This window comes from Ruditapes philippinarum, unplaced genomic scaffold (assembly GCF_026571515.1).
Source record: "Ruditapes philippinarum isolate M1 unplaced genomic scaffold, ASM2657151v2 ctg5244_1_1_1_1, whole genome shotgun sequence".
NCBI classification, from domain to species: Eukaryota; Metazoa; Mollusca; class Bivalvia; order Venerida; family Veneridae; genus Ruditapes; species Ruditapes philippinarum.
In genome coordinates this window covers 33,844-52,127 of record NW_026866343.1, presented here as the reverse complement: position 1 = coordinate 52,127, position 18,284 = coordinate 33,844, and the positions used below count along the sequence as shown (strand labels likewise).

The 18,284-nt window shown below is 32.3% G+C and overlaps 2 protein-coding genes across 2 annotated transcripts; one reads left to right on the top strand and one right to left on the bottom strand.

Annotated features, from left to right (window-relative positions):
- The first annotated feature begins 2,687 nt into the window (after nucleotides 1–2,687).
- LOC132732212 (pleckstrin homology domain-containing family B member 2-like) lies at nucleotides 2,688–6,394 on the top strand. The gene is made up of 5 exons (XM_060718603.1): nucleotides 2,688–3,123; nucleotides 3,677–3,822; nucleotides 4,275–4,384; nucleotides 5,552–5,686; nucleotides 6,136–6,394. Exons 1-5 carry the CDS (start codon nucleotides 3,057–3,059, stop codon nucleotides 6,224–6,226), a joined length of 549 nt encoding a protein of 182 aa, XP_060574586.1. The 5' UTR covers nucleotides 2,688–3,056; the 3' UTR covers nucleotides 6,227–6,394.
- Nucleotides 6,395–8,227: 1,833 nt separating this feature from the next.
- Nucleotides 8,228–17,393, bottom strand: LOC132732211 (tetratricopeptide repeat protein 36 homolog). Its single transcript, XM_060718602.1, has 4 exons — nucleotides 17,224–17,393; nucleotides 14,675–14,857; nucleotides 13,546–13,647; nucleotides 8,228–12,315 (listed from the first exon to the last, which is right to left on the bottom strand). The coding sequence occupies exons 1-4, from the start codon at nucleotides 17,336–17,338 to the stop codon at nucleotides 12,146–12,148; spliced, it is 570 nt and encodes a 189-aa protein (XP_060574585.1). The 5' UTR covers nucleotides 17,339–17,393; the 3' UTR covers nucleotides 8,228–12,145.
- Between the last annotated feature and the right edge of the window lie 891 nt (nucleotides 17,394–18,284).

Here is an 18,284-nt window from a genome sequence, read left to right as displayed (position 1 = left end):
AATTTTGTTGTGATTAATGCTTCCGAGGGATCACTTTGTTTCCAGATTTGTTTACTTCGGCCGAGCATCTTTTTAAAGATATTTATTGTTTTTAAAAAAAAGGCATATCATAGGCATCTGTCTTACGAAAGACATAATCAAATGCCATCTTTAAAAGAAATAGCCATGAAGTATAAGATGTTTAAAACCCTTGGGACTACAATAAACAAAACTGATTTCTGATTTTAAGTTATTTATCATTAAATTTTATTGAAATGGATTTAGATTTGAATAAATCTTATAGTATATTATAGATGTCTTTTTCTTCTTTATCATTATTTTGGCAGCTATAGCCCTGATAACGACATGGCGATTTTCCAGCTTTGTTGGTGGAAAAATACTTCAGTTCCTCCGTGTATGACTTCAGGCACGTCAATAGAACTACCACCTTTCTGAACACCTCAATTGAATGAATCCTGATTCCTTTAGGGGTTTGGAACCCACAGCGACTCTTGTATTGCAATACTTTGAAAAATTACTTGTGTGTGGTTTTTTGTGTGTATAAAATGTGTATAAAATTTACAAATGAAGTTTATACTGATATTGCAGTTATAGATAATGATAGTTATGTCACCTTATAAAATATTACAATAAACATTCCGTGATTGCAAAATGTTATGTGCCAATTGAAAACATTATTAGATCCAATAGTATCAATTTAGATTCGTTATAATTTCCTGATTGCAAAAAAAAATCAAACCCCAACAACACCATGTCAAAAAGTAAAGACAAACAGAATCTATAAAGTACGTCCAACACAGCAAAATTTCCGCTTCGCTGCACAAAATGGCCGCCAGAGGTATAAAATTGAAATATCTTGTCTGGCTTTCACAGGTCAAACTACAGGTGGGATTTCAACCAAACTTTACAGTAGTGATCAGTACCATCCCTACTTGTGGATATCGCCGGGACGTTCCGCTTCGCTGCACAAAATGGCCACGAAGAAAAATCTTGTCCGGCTTTCACAGGTCAAACTAGTAGTGGGATTTCCACCAAACCTTACAGGAGTCCCTCAGCTGCGCTTCGCCATATATCTTCCTCAGTCTGACCAATCAGTCCGTAAACTTGTATATCGCCCTCAAGACCATGTTGTATTTCTTACTTATGACCTGCAAATAAAAGTGATTGCTAAAAGTCATATATGGATAAAAATGAAAACTTCATGAAAAAAAAAAATATTGACTACTGTGGATTTAAGAAAAGTTTAACACTTCTTCTGAAGACCTGACTCCAAAAATGAAATGAGATCTTCTATTGATATAAGGCATTTGCAAACGTTGTTTAATCATATTAAAATGGAACTGCTGTCGAAAAGAACTACGGGCTACTATTACATATTTAGGACCACAAACACTGTGAAGCATGGAATAGTCTATAAGCTCTGCTGTAGATACAATCAAATCAAATATGGACCAAGCATAAATTATTACACATAAACTGTACAGTTTCCATAATGTTTAATGTTATAGAATGACTATGCAAATGAATGAGTATTAGTATCTGGATGTATTTAAACAAATGTATACCATGGATAACGGGTGAATGGCGATGGAGTGATGCTAAAACGAAAATGTGTTATTAATTAATTTGTTAACGTTCGGTATGTTGCGTGTGATGTGTGCGATTTTTATAGCATAAGTACCCACGAGGAACCAGCCTACCTACCGTACGACAGCTGGACAGCACTACCACATCAAACAATACAAAGCCTCTGCTGGTATTGGTATCAGGGTGATTTAGAACCACCGATATTAACCACCTATTATACCTGAAGGCGGGCTAAATCTTGACCGATCTAGAATTAGATTTAGATTATTTAATAGTATTTATTAGCTAAGTTCGATATTTTAGTGTATCAGAGTTATAAAGAAAGCTGTATATTTAAATTAAGCTGATTATATTTGGTTTGAGGTTAATCCACACATGGATTAACATTTGTAACAATTTTAAGTAATTATTGATTTCCCCTTCTCATTTTAAACATGAACTTTTTTATTATGTACTGGGAATGTAACTAAAATACGCCATCTGTGCTAAAAGTGTTATATATGCAAATGTAAGTTTGTATTTTTGTAAAATTTGGAGATACTCAAAATGCTTTAAAGGTGTTACTTTTTCTTTCACCCTGTTGGAACCGAAATGATCAGCCTTTGCCGCTAGTATGATGCCAGGCCAGTCTGCACATCCATGCACTCTGACCGGGATCTATGAAGCTTGTAGTTTGATTTTGAATTTTGGATTTAAAGCAAGGCAACATTCAATACAGGGCAAATACATATACGGCAGGTTAAAGGTTGACTTTATAAAAAAATGTATAATATTGAATTTGACATGTCATATAAACTACAATATAGAAAATAGCTTATACAAATGTAAACTGATATAATTACTTTGTAAAATAATATATGCTTTGTAGAATTCTTAGCCAATGGTTGTTAATATTGGATAAATGCTGGCTACTATACAAATCGAACATTTAAAGTCTGAAAAGCTATGTTTTTATTAGATATCAGAATGTGTTCTCTATGTTAAATAAATTCGACTTATCGGAATCAGAACGTGTTAAAAAACAAATATTCTTATATCGGCTTATGAGAAGTTTTTATTAAATTATTAAATGAATGAAAGGGATTTCTTACAACGAACGTTCGATTTTGCTTTACAAGTCAAGTTTTAATTTGTTCTAGCCAGATAATTTATTGTTATTGCGTTTAGAGTAACTGCGTAAACATTGTGCAATACTTCCAATTATCGTGTTTTTGTGTGGTTGTTGTTGTTTTTGTTTTTTGTTGTTTTTTTTTTTCATATTAAGAAAAGATATGAAGATAAATTATATATTCAACTAAACGAGAATGCAAAAATAGAAATTTCTATTGCAGTGGTTGATATAAATACCAAAGCAACTAGTTATACTTATTGTAGTGGATTTTGGATATCTCTGATGTATAATTCAAACAGCTAGACTTGCACATGTGGTGATTAATTTTAAAATGTTGTGCACGTGAAATGTGACAATTATGGCGTCTCTAGTGACAGGAGAAAAGGATGTGGTGCTTCTTAAAGCGGGATGGACATTTAGACAAAGTGAGTACATGTTTTATAGGTGTTTTTCTCTCATTGTTTAAGAGTTTTTAATAATATTGGGTGTCGAACTGAGCATGAAACATCGAACGAGCAGAATGAGCGATTCATGCATTTCTTTTTAAACTGATTAATTTTTATGAAATCAAAACAAATATTCGATTGCTTTAAACAACCGTTCTTGACGAAAAATTTAATATTTTAGTCGAAATTAAGTATCAATGTCTTTCTTTGATTAGAATACAGTGGGTTTTTTTGATAAATTATTATTATGTTGTTCTATTTTTCTTCGTTTTTTGTTGTGTTTATATGCATATAAATATATTTAGTAAAATAGACTAAAGCAATTCATACAACAGTTCTCTAGGATTTTTTATCGATTATTTGATAATAATTGTCCCATCAAGTTGCCGAGTTTTGCAAATAGTTTTATGATAGTTCGTTTCGTTGATCGTTGTTTGTTTCGTTGTTGTTTTTTTTTTTTTTTTTTTTTTTTTTTTTTAGTTTGTTTTCTTTTGTTTTAATCTAATTATCTGTTTATCTATTTATGTTTAAGAACCGTTGTTTAAACGTTGGAAGAAGACCTGGCTAGTTGTCAGTCTGGGGGGAAACCTGAAATATTTTAGCAGTAAAAGAAGTTCGAGACCACAGAAAACATGGAATTTAAAAACGGATCTGGTCGTCATCAAATTTGGGAAACAGGTAAAGATTTTAGATCAGTAATATCTATACAGAACACTGATCTAAAATAAAATTTTCTGTCTAGTACTCTGTGCTGGTAAACTAGCGTACCCATTAATAATGATAAAATATCGAATGATCTTTGCACCACCAAAGAAAAGAAAAATAAGAAAAGAATTCTTACCAATTAACCTTTTTCATATTATCTTTTGACAGCTGAAAAAAATACAAAATATTTTCAAACAGTTATCATATTCTATGATTTATAAATTCATATTTTTAAGATGTCAGGAAATTTTCATATACAATTAGATGTTTGATTTACATTAAATGTCTCACTATTTAAGTGACTTGATTTTTTAAATTATACACGTAAGGATTTTGCATTGACATCTAATACTACACACAAAACTTAATGTTAACTATATACTGTATTATAACGTGACGGACATTGTAACCCATGTATTTTTCAGTGCCGGACATTGTTACCCCCAGCAGATGTTGATACGAACTGTTTATTTGAGCTACATTTCACTGGAGGGAGGAAACTGAGCCTGTGTGCTAAAGATATTGATAGTGCAAAGTAATTTTATGTTAAAATCATGATATAATAATTTGGATTTATAAGTTAAGCACGGGATATAATTAATTCTGTCTTAATTTCCTGTTTATCGTCTCCTGTTTCGACCATATCAGCTCACTCGGTGCTTAATTTACAAGTATAAGACCATATCAGCTCATCCGTGCTTAATTTACAGATATAAGACCATATCAGCTCACTCGGTGCTTAACTTACAAATATAAGAATATATCAGCTCACTCGGTGCTAAATTTACAAATATTAAACCATATCAGCTCACATGGTGCTTAATTTACCATATCAACTCATCCGTGCTTAATTTACAAATATAAGACCATATCAGCTCATCCGTGCTTAATTTACAAATATAAGACCATATCAGCTCATCCCCGCTTAATTTACAAATATAAGGCCATATCAGCTCACTCGGTGCTTAATTTACAAATATAAGACCATATCAGCTCATCTGTGCTTAATTTACAAATATAAGACCATATCAGCTTATCCCCGCTTAATTTACAAATATAAGACCATATCAGCTCACATGGTGCTAAATTTACAAATATAAGACCATATAAGCTCATCCGTGCTTAATTTACAAATATAAGACCATATCAGCCCACTCGTTGCTTAATTTACAAATATAAGACCATGTCAGCTCACTCGGTGCTAGATTTACAGATATAAGACCATATCAGATTATTCGGTGCTTAATTTACAAATATAAGACCATATCAGCTCACTCGGTGCTTAATTTACGAGTATAAGACCATATCAGCTCAGTAGGTACTTGATTTACAAGTATGGGATTATATAGGTTCATTCGGTGCTTAATTTACAAGTATAACACCATACCATTCACTCGGTACTTCATGTACAAATTTAAGACCATATCAGCTCACTCGGTGTTTAATTTGCAAATATAAGATCATATTAGCTCACACGGTGTTTAATTTACAAATATAAGATCATATTAGCTCACACGGTGTTTAATTTAAAAATATAAGATCATATTAGCTCACTCGGTGTTTAATTTACAAATATAAGATCATATTACCTCACTCTGTCTTTATTTTACAGGTATAAGATCATATTACCTCACTCGGACAAATACTAATCATAGTTACTATATTTAAACGTTTCTAAAATCTTGAATATTTGTATCAACAGATTATGGATGCAGGCATTGTCCAGAGCCCAGTCAGACAAGGAGCTGCCAACTCCAAAATATTCTCGCAAAAATAGAACAAAAGAGGATGAATTGAAGGAAGAAAGCATAAAGCAGAATAAAAGACAAACACAACTGTAAGTGAGGCTTCTTATAGTATGGGGACATTGTGGACACATCTTACTTTGGACATTGGGGTTGATGCAACATTTTGCAATGATTTTTGAAGTACCTTTATTTCACAACAACCAATGCATATATTTACTGTAAACATAACACATGTCTTCCAGGTCATAAGTTTATGTCATTATACAAGACTCATAACTCTGCAAGGATTTCGATTGAGTTAGAACTCTATTCTCTCTAAATTATACTATGTCATCCCTTAATTATTTTTTTTCAGAGAGGAAAACGCCATTACCATAAGACCACCTCTTCTTTATATATCAGTTTGCCTATAACATTGTTTTCTACAAGCGAAAATAGTTTGAAACTAATTAAAGAGTAATCCTTTTCAAAACTTCGGTCACATTTTGCTTTAACTGTTACACATTTTAAGAATATTGAATATTTCATTTATTTTCAGATGGTACCGCTTTTTATGTTGCGGTGGTGGCAATCAAGTAAAGAATTTTACAACTCCAAGACCCCCAGAAACTAAAAGTTCCTGGACGTAGATTTTACTTTAACCTGTGAACATACGTGAATATATGTGAACATACGTGAATATATGTGAATATGTGTGAACATATGTACATTTGTGAACATAGATTCTAGGAAATGGACTTCATCAAATGGTTATGTTTATATATACTTTACCCGTTCTCATATATTTGAGAATTCTTTGTGCTTAATAGCTGTTTCTCAAAAAGGGAGATAATTTAATGACACAGACTTCAGAGTCGTGACCTTCTTTTCTAAACTGTTTACCCTTTGATATCTTTGCTGTTTGGGTTATACACTGTTGGAAGCTCAATTTTATGTATATTGAAAATGAAATGCTTAAAACTTTCAATGGACTGCAGGACAAATCTATTACATAAATTCAGGAGGTTAAAGGTTAACCAAATAATGCAGTTAAGTCAGGTTATCACCTTGACCTTTGACCTTATTTTGGTTATGTTTCACCGTACACTGGAACTATTACGGTCATGTGGTAACTTGCCTGACTGTCTGTATTAACAGTCTTGTGCAATGGGTAAAGATGACCAGACATTATTTTTCAAGGTACTAGTAGGCACATGGATATGAAACCACTAAAACAGAAAGGTGAAATTATAACTACTCTTACACTTAAATCTCAAATCCATCTCTACCCTTGATTTTTCGTAATTAGGGAAGAATTATTTCGTTTTATTTTTATGAGAATTGAGTTGCTGTAGTAGCTAATAAAAGATATCAAAACAGAAATTCATTTCATCAAAATTAATGACTGATCTTGCACATTACTTTTCGAATTTCTTTTATTTTATGTATAAGGTCAGGAGCTAATCCAGTCAGCATTAAGACTGAATTTTAGTTACCCAGTTAGCAATAAAAGTTACCCAGTAAGTATTAAAAGCTTGAACACTAAGCAATAAATATTACTAAGTAAGCATTAAAATTTTGAATTTTTAGTTACCCAGTCAACATTAAAAGTTACCCAGTAAGCATTAGAAGTATGATATTTAGTTGCACTTTAAGCATTAAAAGTTTAAACCGTAAAGTTTAATTTCCGAACAACGTTAACCACACACAGATTATTACACACAGATTGGAGAAGTGTAAATGTTAGTAACGTACTGCATATGTATCAGCCAATTTGAAATACGGTAAAAAGAATATTTTGCATTGAATTGTTTATGAGTTATAGGTACACACCATGTTTACAGCAAGAGACTAATTTCTCAATGGCCTCTGCATTCAGTTCTTTTTAGGTTTTTCGATTTTTATCAGGGATATTAATTTTCATAATATATCTCTGATTTTAAGAACTGTATTGTAGGCGCAAGTGAGAAAAAAAATCCGATGCCCCCTCTTTGCCACTGTACAATTCACTTATAAGCCCCTTATTCCACTTTCAATTATGCCTACGACGATCACAAAATGACAGCGACATTCAGTCTCAATATTATCCAGCCATCCACAATTCTTTAACCGGTTGAAGCTGTCCGGCTATATTTCGTAAATTTGGTGAACACCAATGTGCCTGCTAATGTCTGAAATAACCTAGTCTTGTCTCAAAGCTGAGAAATCGGCTTCATAGCTTTAATTTAACCCAGGTATTCTGAATAAACATTTTTACATATAAAAGAAACGAATATATTTCTAAGCTTCTATGATCAATGAATTTTCCATCATGAACATTGTTGCTCAGTTGTTTATATGTTGTTGTGCTGTTGTTATTTATTTAATAAAACATCATCATATTGTGTAACTTGAATTTTATTGCTTCTTTTACAACCTTATAGCTCCATACTAAACCAATGAAAACAGAACACTTTCATCAATATGTATAATGTTATGTCCAAGTTAACATCCCATTTTTATAATCATTTTGAGATGATGTTCAGGTGAGTATCAAGGGCTCAACTTGACTCTCTTGTATGTATGTAGAAAATCATTATTTCAGTTCTCCACATGACATATGTAAAATATAACCTAAGAACAACAAGTTTGTTTTAATTTTATTTTACAAAATATTTTTTCATACTCAGTAACAAACATATACATGTATATAATAAGTATAGATATATGAGCCGCGTCATGACAAAACCAACATAGTGCGTTTGCGACCAGCATGGATCCAGACCAGCCTGTGCATCCCCGCAGTCTGATCTGGATCCATGCTGTTCCCTATCAGTTTCTCTACTTGTAATAGGGTTTGTAAGCGAACAGCATGGATCCTGATCAGACTGCGTGGATGTGCAGGCTGGTCTGGATCCATGCTGGTCGCAAACCCATTATGTTGGTTTTGTCATGATGCGGCTCATATACAGTTTCATGTGCATAATTATTCATAGGAGGCTTAAATTTAATTTTAGAGTTTAATTAAAAACTTGTAGATGGGATAATAAATAGAGTTAAAGAGAATCCACTGAGGTTTTTGACATGAGGGGACTGGAAATTTTTTCCCAAGATTTGTGTAGTCTGAACCAGTTACATGTGTAAAAAAATTTCAAATCAATCTCTCACCCTATTTTTCGGAAATAAATCAATCTCTCACCCTATTTTTCCAAAATAATCATTTATATTGTACAAAATGACACAAAAAATGAAAAGCGTTGCAGTGCTTAAATCAGGCTATGAACTGCACAAAAAATCAATATTCCATTTGAGCCGCGTTATGACAAAACCAACATAATGCGTTTGCGACCAGCATGGATCCAGACCAGCCTGCGCATCCGCACAGTCTGATCAGGATCCATGCTGTTCGATATCAGTTTCTCTACTTGTTATAGGATTTGTTAGCTAACAGCATGGATCCTGATCAGACTGCGCGGATATCCCCTTTGTTATTTACACATGTACTTAAACTGCCTTCCTGCCTTGTTTCAAAAGGCAATTCTTTACTTGAATTGTCTCCCTTGTTTCAAAATGCAATTCTTTATTTAAATTGTGTCCCTTGTTTCAAGAGACAATTCTTCACTAAATTGTTTCCCTTGATTCAAATTTCAATTTCATACTAAACAGTCTTTCTTGCGTCTAAATAACAAACTAAATGCAGCACATAACAATGAACATGAATAAGACTTAGATGTCAAAAAACAAACATAAATGATACATAATAAACCTCTTTCACCTTATGACTAGGAATGTTGAAAAAATTCTATAATATATACTCGAATTAACCGTTTGAATTTGAAACTATCCATTACTACTAACACTAGTACTATAAGTGTTATGTTATTGGATCATTTAAAACTATCCATTACTACAAACACAGTAATGGTTATTTTATTGGATCATTTGAAATTATCCGTTACTACTAACAATGTAATGGTTATGTTATTGGATCAATATCATAAATTATGTGTTGATTTGTTTGCAATTCTACCTTCTTACTATACTAAGTAGCCAAAAATATAAAGATCATAAAGAAAAACAATTTTCAGCATGAGAAAAAATGTTCTTAGATGTATGGATATGTAGCTTACAAGAAGCAAAAACTAAAATAAAAGAAAGACATACATAAATACATGTAATTCACAAGAGCTGTCAGTAGGACAGCAACGCTCGACTATTCTTAGTGCTTGATAGGAAACAAAATGCTTGATACAGTTACCTCCTCCTGTTTACAGGTTGGGGGTCATGATGGTGAACAAGTGTGCAAAGTTTCAAAGCCAAATGTCAATGGACTTTGAAAATATTTGAACTATTACAAAAACTTTAACATAAATTCTAAGACGAAAAAGGGGCATAATTCTGTCAAAATGCATGATAGAGTTACCTCCTCCTGTTTACAGGTTGGGGTCATGATGTTGAACAAGTGTGCAAAGTTTCAAAGCCATATGTCAATGGACTTTGAAAATATTTGAACTATTACAAAAACTTTAACATAAATTCTAAGTCGAAAAAGGGGCATAATTCTGTCAAAATGCTTGATAGAGTTACCTCCTCCTGTCTACAGGTTGGGGTCATGATGGTGAACAAGTGTGCAAAGTTTCAAAGCCATATGTCTATGGACTTTGAAAATATTTGAACTATTACAAAAACTTTAACGTAAATTCTAAGTCGAAAAAGGGGCATAATTCTGTCAAAATGCTTGATAGAGTTACCTTCTCCTGTCTACAGGTTGGGGTCATGATGGTGAACAAGTGTGCAAAGTTTCAAAGCCATATGTCTATGGACTTTGAAAATATTTGAACTATTACAAAAACTTTAACATAAGTGGTTACGCGGACGCCGACGCGGACGCCGACGCTCGGGTGACTGCAATAGCTCTACTTATTCTTATCGAATAGTCGAGCTAATAAGGACACAAAGTGTCAAATGGAATGGAAGACATGTCAAACCTGCGATAAAATATAACAAGCAACTGCAGATCAGTCCTGTATTGTTATTTTTGTCCAATCAGGCCTTAGTGCAATAATGGAAATAAGTCCTTCTAAATTCAATAGCAGTTAATCAGCTATTGCACTCAGCTGAAAACATGTTGATTTTTGTGAAATATCTTTTTTTGTCCTAAGTAAACAGTTTAAATAAGAGCAAAATAAGCAAACTGGCAGAAAATTCTAACAATCATTATGAATCTAAATCGACATTATGAAAATTGTTCAATTTAATTTTTTTTAATAAAGGCAAGTTAACAATAGCATTATCAATCAAATCAATCAGGTGTCAATTTGACACCAGCATAAGACCTCTTTCTTTGCGATATTTTTAAGCCAAGTTTCCAAGTTCATTTGATTATCTCAGTATGCATACAAATAATAAACAGGAAAATTTATAAACGCTCTTATAAAGTCTGTGGCCATTTGTCCAATCATATTGTGTCCCAGGTCAAATATAACAAAGAGCTTGGCATGAAAAAATTGTAATTTCATAGAACATAAAAAAGGAATTACAACCATTATGCACCAAGACCTTAAATTATCAATGTGTTCATAACACCATTTCATACTGGTTTAAAAAAATAACAAAATTAGTCACATTTACAGAATAATAAAGATTTTCAAAACAAAGGTTATATATGTTAAAATGAAAATCTCCCAGTTTTATGTTATCAATGACTTCAATATACATGTACATGTATAAAATTAGTAATTTGAAAATGAGATTCCTTTTGACAATTAAAACAACAGTAACTGTTCCCAGTTAAAACAAAATCAAACAAGTAAGTTAATATTACATAAACACTACACTCTCCAGGAAAGAAAATTCCAGATGTCAGTTCATATCAATAAGTAAAATTTGAGAAAATATACAGTATAAGGAGTAGGAAAATGAGCCAGCCAGTTGCTTCCCATACAAAATATAAATGATTTAGAAAATATTTTTGATCCCCTAAGAAGGTGTCATAAAATCTTAAAATATAACTGACTTAATGACTTAATTAGGTTGAAAATGATTAAAATTATATAATATTGTTTAACTTAGAAGAATCAATTCTGTGAGCTAATGAAACCTTAAAATAAGACAGTCTTTCTACCTTCCATCCTAATCTGCCCACATCCACTCGACTTTATAGTATCACATTGACATTAAAATTAATGCATTTTCTTTCCGATGTCTTAATTTGAAGTGTTATTACGATGTGTTAATGCACAGAGGGTTTTTAAGAATATAAAAAATTAATACATGTACAAATAAAATAAACAAATCTTGAGATTCAATGTACACTTACAATATACAACTGTTGATAATAGCAGCACCTTTTATAAAGATTTGGTTTTAAATTTTATCATCTCTTTATACGCTTAATACTGACCATTCTCATAATAAAACTAAGCACAATAATAAGTTCAGTTCTAAATAAATGAGCAAACCTTAAACAGTTGTTGTAAATATCAGTTCATAAAATTTTATTTCATTTTCCACATCATAGTCTGAACTATTTTGTTCATTGTTGGATTTAATATCAACCAAATCATAAACAATTATTACGATCATGAAATCTATTCCATCGGCAAATCCCCTTCTCCACTCCGTAATTTTCCGATAACTTCACCAAGCATCTGGTTACACAGAGCAGCATACGGATTCATGGTTACAAGAAGCTGTTTAGCGAACTGTCCACCAAGATTTGCAGCATTCCTCAGATCTTCTTTACAGCCATCATCATCACCTACAATAAATTTGTATCACATGATACCATTTACTTTCAATGTAAAACTTGTAAAATATATCTTTCAGATATTCCTATTAAATAACCCCTAAAGAAAATATGCCATTCCGTATTATTTGATAACTTTGTTTGTAATAAAAATGATAATATCTTGTTCTAGGACCGTTTATTAATATCAATTTATAGAAAAATCTTATTACATTGTACAGTTGTCTCCCTTGTATCAAATGGCATTTATAATTCTAAAGTTGTCTTCCTTGTCTAAAATAGCATTTACATTCTAAAGTTGTCTCCCTTGTCTAAAATGGCGTTTATAATTGTAAAGTTGTCTTCCTTGTCTAAAATAGCATTTACATTCTAAAGTTGTCTCCCTTGTCTAAAATGGCATTTATAATTCTAAAGTTGTCTTCCTTGTCTAAAATAGCATTTACATTCTAAAGTTGTCTCCCTTGTCTAAAATGGCGTTTATAATTGTAAAGTCACAAATGGCATTTATAATTCTAAAGTTATCTCCCTCGTCACAAATCACATTTATAATTCTTAAGTTGTCTCCCTTGTCACAAATGACAGTTGTCTACCATGACACAAATGGTATTCATAATTCTAAGGTTGTCTCCCTTGTCACAAATCACATTTATAATTCTTAAGTTGCCTCCCTTGTCACAAATGACAGTTGTCTACCATGACACAAATGGTATTCATAATTCTAAAGTTGTCTCCCTTGTCACAAATATTAATCATTCAAATGATAGTCAATTTGACCCACATTTTACGTTGTACATATGTCTAATATATACATGTAGCTATGATGCTAAAAATAGGTATTTCATAATTACATGTATGCATGCCATTGAAGCTTAATACACAGCATGTGTGTTTTAAGATATCAACTGTTGTTTATAAATGTTTTTTTTTTTTTAAAAAGGGAGATAAATAAAGGGCATACAATCACAAGTTGTGTTCAATTTTATCTTTGGTGTTTATGTAGGATACTTAACACTGTCAACATAACTATTCACAGTATTACAGCTCGTCTGTTATAAATGTTTTCCCTTCAACAACATTTGCATGTGTTTGTTTGTAAAAGCTATTGGGTGAGCTGAAAATAACTCTCACGAGAGGCATGCAGACCACTTACTACAACTCAATGCAAACATTACCAGAAAAGAATAGTCAAAACAAAGATGTGACATGTATTTTTAATGATGAGAATGTTTTAATGATTTTTACCTTCAAGACGTTTAATAATTCCCCTCTGAGTATACGCCTGGCAAGCTACCTTCCTGTGTCCCCCACTCAACTCTATGGCTTTATTTAGATCCTGTAAAGCCCCTGAAAATATATAAATTGTTAAAATCAGTCTTCTAAAATAACAAGCGTATATTATATATAAGTATATAACAGGAAGCAGACTTGAAACTACAAACTTTCTTTATATGCATGAAAACTCAATTTTTGGGAAAAACAACACATCTTGATATTTTCAAATAAAATCAACAGGAATAATAGAAATAGAGATACTTCAGAACTCAGCAAATATGGGTTTTTTTCTATCATATTCTGAGGTACAAACAAACTTCTACAGATAAAACTTGGGAAGTATATTGATCATAATAGCAAGGCATTGACCTCTGTATTGTGAACAGTAGTTCACCATGAAGCTATACAGTACAAGTTTTTTTGAACCCTCGATTAGATGGAAAAAACACATATTATTTTGCCAAACTGTGAACAGCAGCAAAAAAATTAAACTGTTTCAACTTTTGACAACAATTGAACTGTTTTGATTTGTTTCTTCAAAAGAAGTGACAGATTACCGGTATATGATCATACACATGACCAAAATGTAAAGGCATGTATAAAAGAGTTTTTTTAATTTCAAAATTTCTTTAAATGCATTATAATTTTTCCCACACTATACTCATATTTTCATGGTCAAATTGAGCTGAATTGACTTTATATTTGAAAAGATTGGCTGTCAAAATGGTGTTTGACCAACAGTTGATATTGGAAAAAGGTTTAGGATAAAATAATAAATCTGTCTAAAATTTAAAAAGACTGCCCAACTCTTTTTTATAAACTAAGGGTTATAGGTAAATCCTAATAGATATTTACAGAAATTTCGTTTGGAGTTATTTATTTTTTATGCAAACTTGATCATTAGATTAATAGGAATTGTGGCAAAATGAAATCTTATTTTTACTTTCACCTGTTCACTCACTATATACCCTTGGATGGGCATAATGCCACTTTAAGCCAGAGGCCTTTTCCCAAAATAGCTGGGGAAGGCCCAGGTTCAGGAAAACATCTATTATAGACCACAGGCAAAGACTGAAGAAAAAAGAACACCATTATATACCTGACACATCACCATGTAACCTTAGAGCTTGAGCTCTGTTATTATAACTTGAAGCATGGTCTGGTGCTATGGTTACAGCTTGATTCAACAACTCAAGTGCCTTGTCAATATTTCCTGATTCTGCTGCTTTGACACCTTCAATCTCAAGTCTTTTAGCTTCCTTAACTTCATCTGTCTCTACCTCTGAAACAAACAAGCATATTATGGTTAGTTTTTATAAACATGTTTATTTCAGCATGATTACAATGTAAGTGGGGTCTGTGGCTGAGTGGTTAAGCGTTGACTTCAAACCACTTGCCCCTTACCGCTGTGGGTTCGAATTACGACAGGGACTTTGGATTATTTCATGTCAGGAAGGTATCCACCTAGCTTACGGAACGTCGGTGGTTCTTCTCAGGTGCCTGTTCGTGCCTGAAATAATGCACAATAGGGCACCTGAGGTCTTCCTCCACCAGTAACGCTGGAACGTCCCATCCTGCTAACTACCTTCAAGTCATGCCTATCCATAGTATTTTATTGGCATGTAAAAAACCAACAAGCAGAGTCAGTGCATGAGAATCACATCATAACATCTGTCTCTCATTTTTGCAGTGGTATAAATACACAAACTAGGCTTTTTTTTCAGAATAAAACTTTGAAATTTTTGTACTATACTTGAAAAACAATTCATAATGGCATTTCGCTTGTTAACAATCTGATGTCATGGGTACTTATATTTGGAAAGATTTATCATAATTCTGTCTACAATTCCTTTTTTTTTTAAATAAAACACAATATAATAAATTAATATTCATTCATATTATTGAAATTTTCCACATATTACACTCATTTGTCCACATTGATTAAATGATGTTTACTTAAAGTTGTCATACTGAGTATGAAGATACACGTTAGAAAACAATATTTCCCATAGCAAAATCAACGAGTCCCAGAATGAGTTGCAAAAGAAATCCATTTTTAACAGCAGACTTTTGACAGGCTCAATTACCAGACATCTATTTTTTTAAATATTAAGTGATATTGACAAATTGTATTTGTACATAAAGAGTTATTTTCTGTACTGTATTGAAGTAATTTCTAGCATGTACAAGAATATGTACACATTGAATCAGACATGCCAAAGTGTTGATGAGCATAATCTATTAAAATTGGGCTTGACCATCATAAACTATTTATTTGCAATATGAATAAGGCAAAGCCAAAAAGTGAGCTCTTTTTGAGTACAATACACTTAGAACTGCACACTTTTGGGTACACAATTCACACAACACAACCACACACTATTTTTCAACTTTCGCATTACAGCCATTTCATGTTTTATATGATACCTAAATTGAATCAACCTGTCAGAGAACATAATTCACTTCAATCCAATTTTCGGGTTAATAATTCCATTTTGGGAAAAGGATATCGTGAAACGAGAACCTACCCTTTGGGCCAGTTCCACGAGCTTACTTTAATAATAAGGGTGAAACGTCTAATACATGTTTAGAGAACAAGGCTCTCACGATTCTTTATGTACCAACATTACTTAATGAGATTTGAAAAAAAGGTAGCATTTTAAAATCAGTATCAAATGCAAAATCAAGGGGCAATTGGCACTTAAACAATAACTACGAAAGCTCATCTTGAGTAATTAAGCACACAGACACTTTGGGTGATGTGCATGGATCCCCATGTTGATCCGCACTTGTAAACACCATGTCTGATGTGAGACGACCAGATTGGTTTTTTGGCACTGACTGTTGCGCTTTCATTTTATGCTGAGATCCTGAAAAAATTCTGTAATGAATAAAACATGCGCACTCTTTTTATCACGGATTCATCACATCCAAACCATGTGAATACTGTGAAATTATTAAGAATCATAATCAAGTAAAACTGATATTTAAACACTAAATGTAAAAGTAAAGTAAACAGAAATAGAATTGTTATATATTGTTAATTGTTTACCTTTGTATTTTCACTTGCATAAATATTGGTCATGCGCAGATGCGTGAGATAATCAGTGATGATTACAACGTGCATTTTTATTCATTTCAATTTTATATGAAATTTTCTGTTTTCTTATGATTTTCCACTGAATTTGCATACAAACATGTTTCACATTTAGAGAAATCAAATTAAATGTGCAAAACTTGGAAGAAATTAAGGTATTATAATGTACGATCAATACATAAATTTATTTATTAGAAGAATATATACCTCGATTGGTTGACACCAGAAAGAAATGACATGCGATAACATAAATGCTTGAAATTCATGTTTACATTTCAAAGCTTGGTATCTTCAGGAAATTAGAGTCGGGGTAAAATATTGTTACAGTGTTGTTATGAAATTCTGTTCATATTTGTTCAGTGTTAGACACTAAACCGTCTTATACTAATACCAGCAAAAAATTAAAAAAACTAGTTCTTGTTATAAATAATACTTTTCGTTTTTAATATTCAGGGGGTCTACACTCCAAGTGCCTGTTCATGCATAGAGCAATGGGCATTTTTCTCCGAATTTGGCGAACGTATTTCACATATTGTAAGCGTTGTCATCACCTGGAATTTCTTCAAGTGGAACATCTGTTTCAACGTTATCACCATAAGGCAAACTTGGATTGAAAATCCTCGTTAAAACGTCTTTATCGTGGGAAGAAAGTTGTGAATTTTCCATTGTTTTGACAAGGTGACTGCCAAAAAGCAATTTGTTGTCGTAAATGTAAACAAAATGATGATGCCATTAATTATGTTGTCACAAATTTTAAAAAATTGAATATTTTTCACATTTAATATAATAAAAAGTTTACTTTCCGCGATATATTATTAAATTTTGCCCCCCACCCCCCCCCGAAGAAAAGGTTATGGGACACTAAATATTTATTATATGCATCTCTGGCAAACTGTGCTGATATGAAACAAGAGGTATCTCGGCCGAAATAAAACTGGTTAACTTTCATATTGGTAGTTCTTATTTTTCCATGCAAAGTAATATAGAAGTGTTAGCATAGCTTGCATAATGTTCAATGACATACTTGTAGGGTTAGTAATCTTGAAAAATGGAATACTCTATTAAAATGCACAGGTGGCAGTATCAGTGTTTGGACACCCCACCCCTATCTGCCCCTGGACCCCTACTACAACCCTGAAAAAAAAATTCATCACTCTAAGGCTTACTATAAGGTACCAAATACAAAACCACCGATGAAATAATATAAAAAAAAATCCACTATCAAAATTATAGTTATTTTCTAAAACTATAATTTTGATAGTGGACAATTTTTTTTTATATAATTTCATCGGTGGTTTTGTATTTGGTACCTTATAGTAAGCCTTAGAGTGTTCAATTATTTTTATTTTCAGGGTTGTAGTAGGGGTCCAGGGGCAGATAGGGGTGGGGTGTCCAAACACTGATACTGCCACCTGTGTTAAGATGTACCGTATGTGTTTCCACAGATATATAAACAATCTTATATTTAGCTCCATGGTGTTTGAAACAAACCTGTCGTGTTTTGGTAAGTGAACACCAACATATACGAAGTCGGTAAGGCAATTATTTTTATAAATACTTGTTTAATATGCAAAAATATATAAAAAAATTATAAACATTATATCAATTGAAC

What these genes read in the sequence shown, in the direction of transcription:
- LOC132732212 (XM_060718603.1), top strand. Translation starts at nt 3,057, where the DNA reads ATGGCGTCTCTAGTGACAGGAGAAAAGGATGTGGTGCTTCTTAAAGCG. An exon ending in GGGATGGACATTTAGACAAA is followed by an intron (nt 3,124 to 3,676) that starts GTGAGTACATGT and finishes TTTATGTTTAAG; the next exon opens with AACCGTTGTTTAAACGTTGG. An exon ending in AAAGATATTGATAGTGCAAA is followed by an intron (nt 4,385 to 5,551) that starts GTAATTTTATGT and finishes TTGTATCAACAG; the next exon opens with ATTATGGATGCAGGCATTGT.
- LOC132732211 (XM_060718602.1), bottom strand. Translation starts at nt 17,338, where the DNA reads ATGGAAAATTCACAACTTTCTTCCCACGATAAAGACGTTTTAACGAGG. An exon ending in GTTACATGGTGATGTGTCAG is followed by an intron (nt 13,648 to 14,674) that starts GTATATAATGGT and finishes ATATATTTTCAG; the next exon opens with GGGCTTTACAGGATCTAAAT. An exon ending in AATTATTAAACGTCTTGAAG is followed by an intron (nt 12,316 to 13,545) that starts GTAAAAATCATT and finishes AATTTATTGTAG; the next exon opens with GTGATGATGATGGCTGTAAA.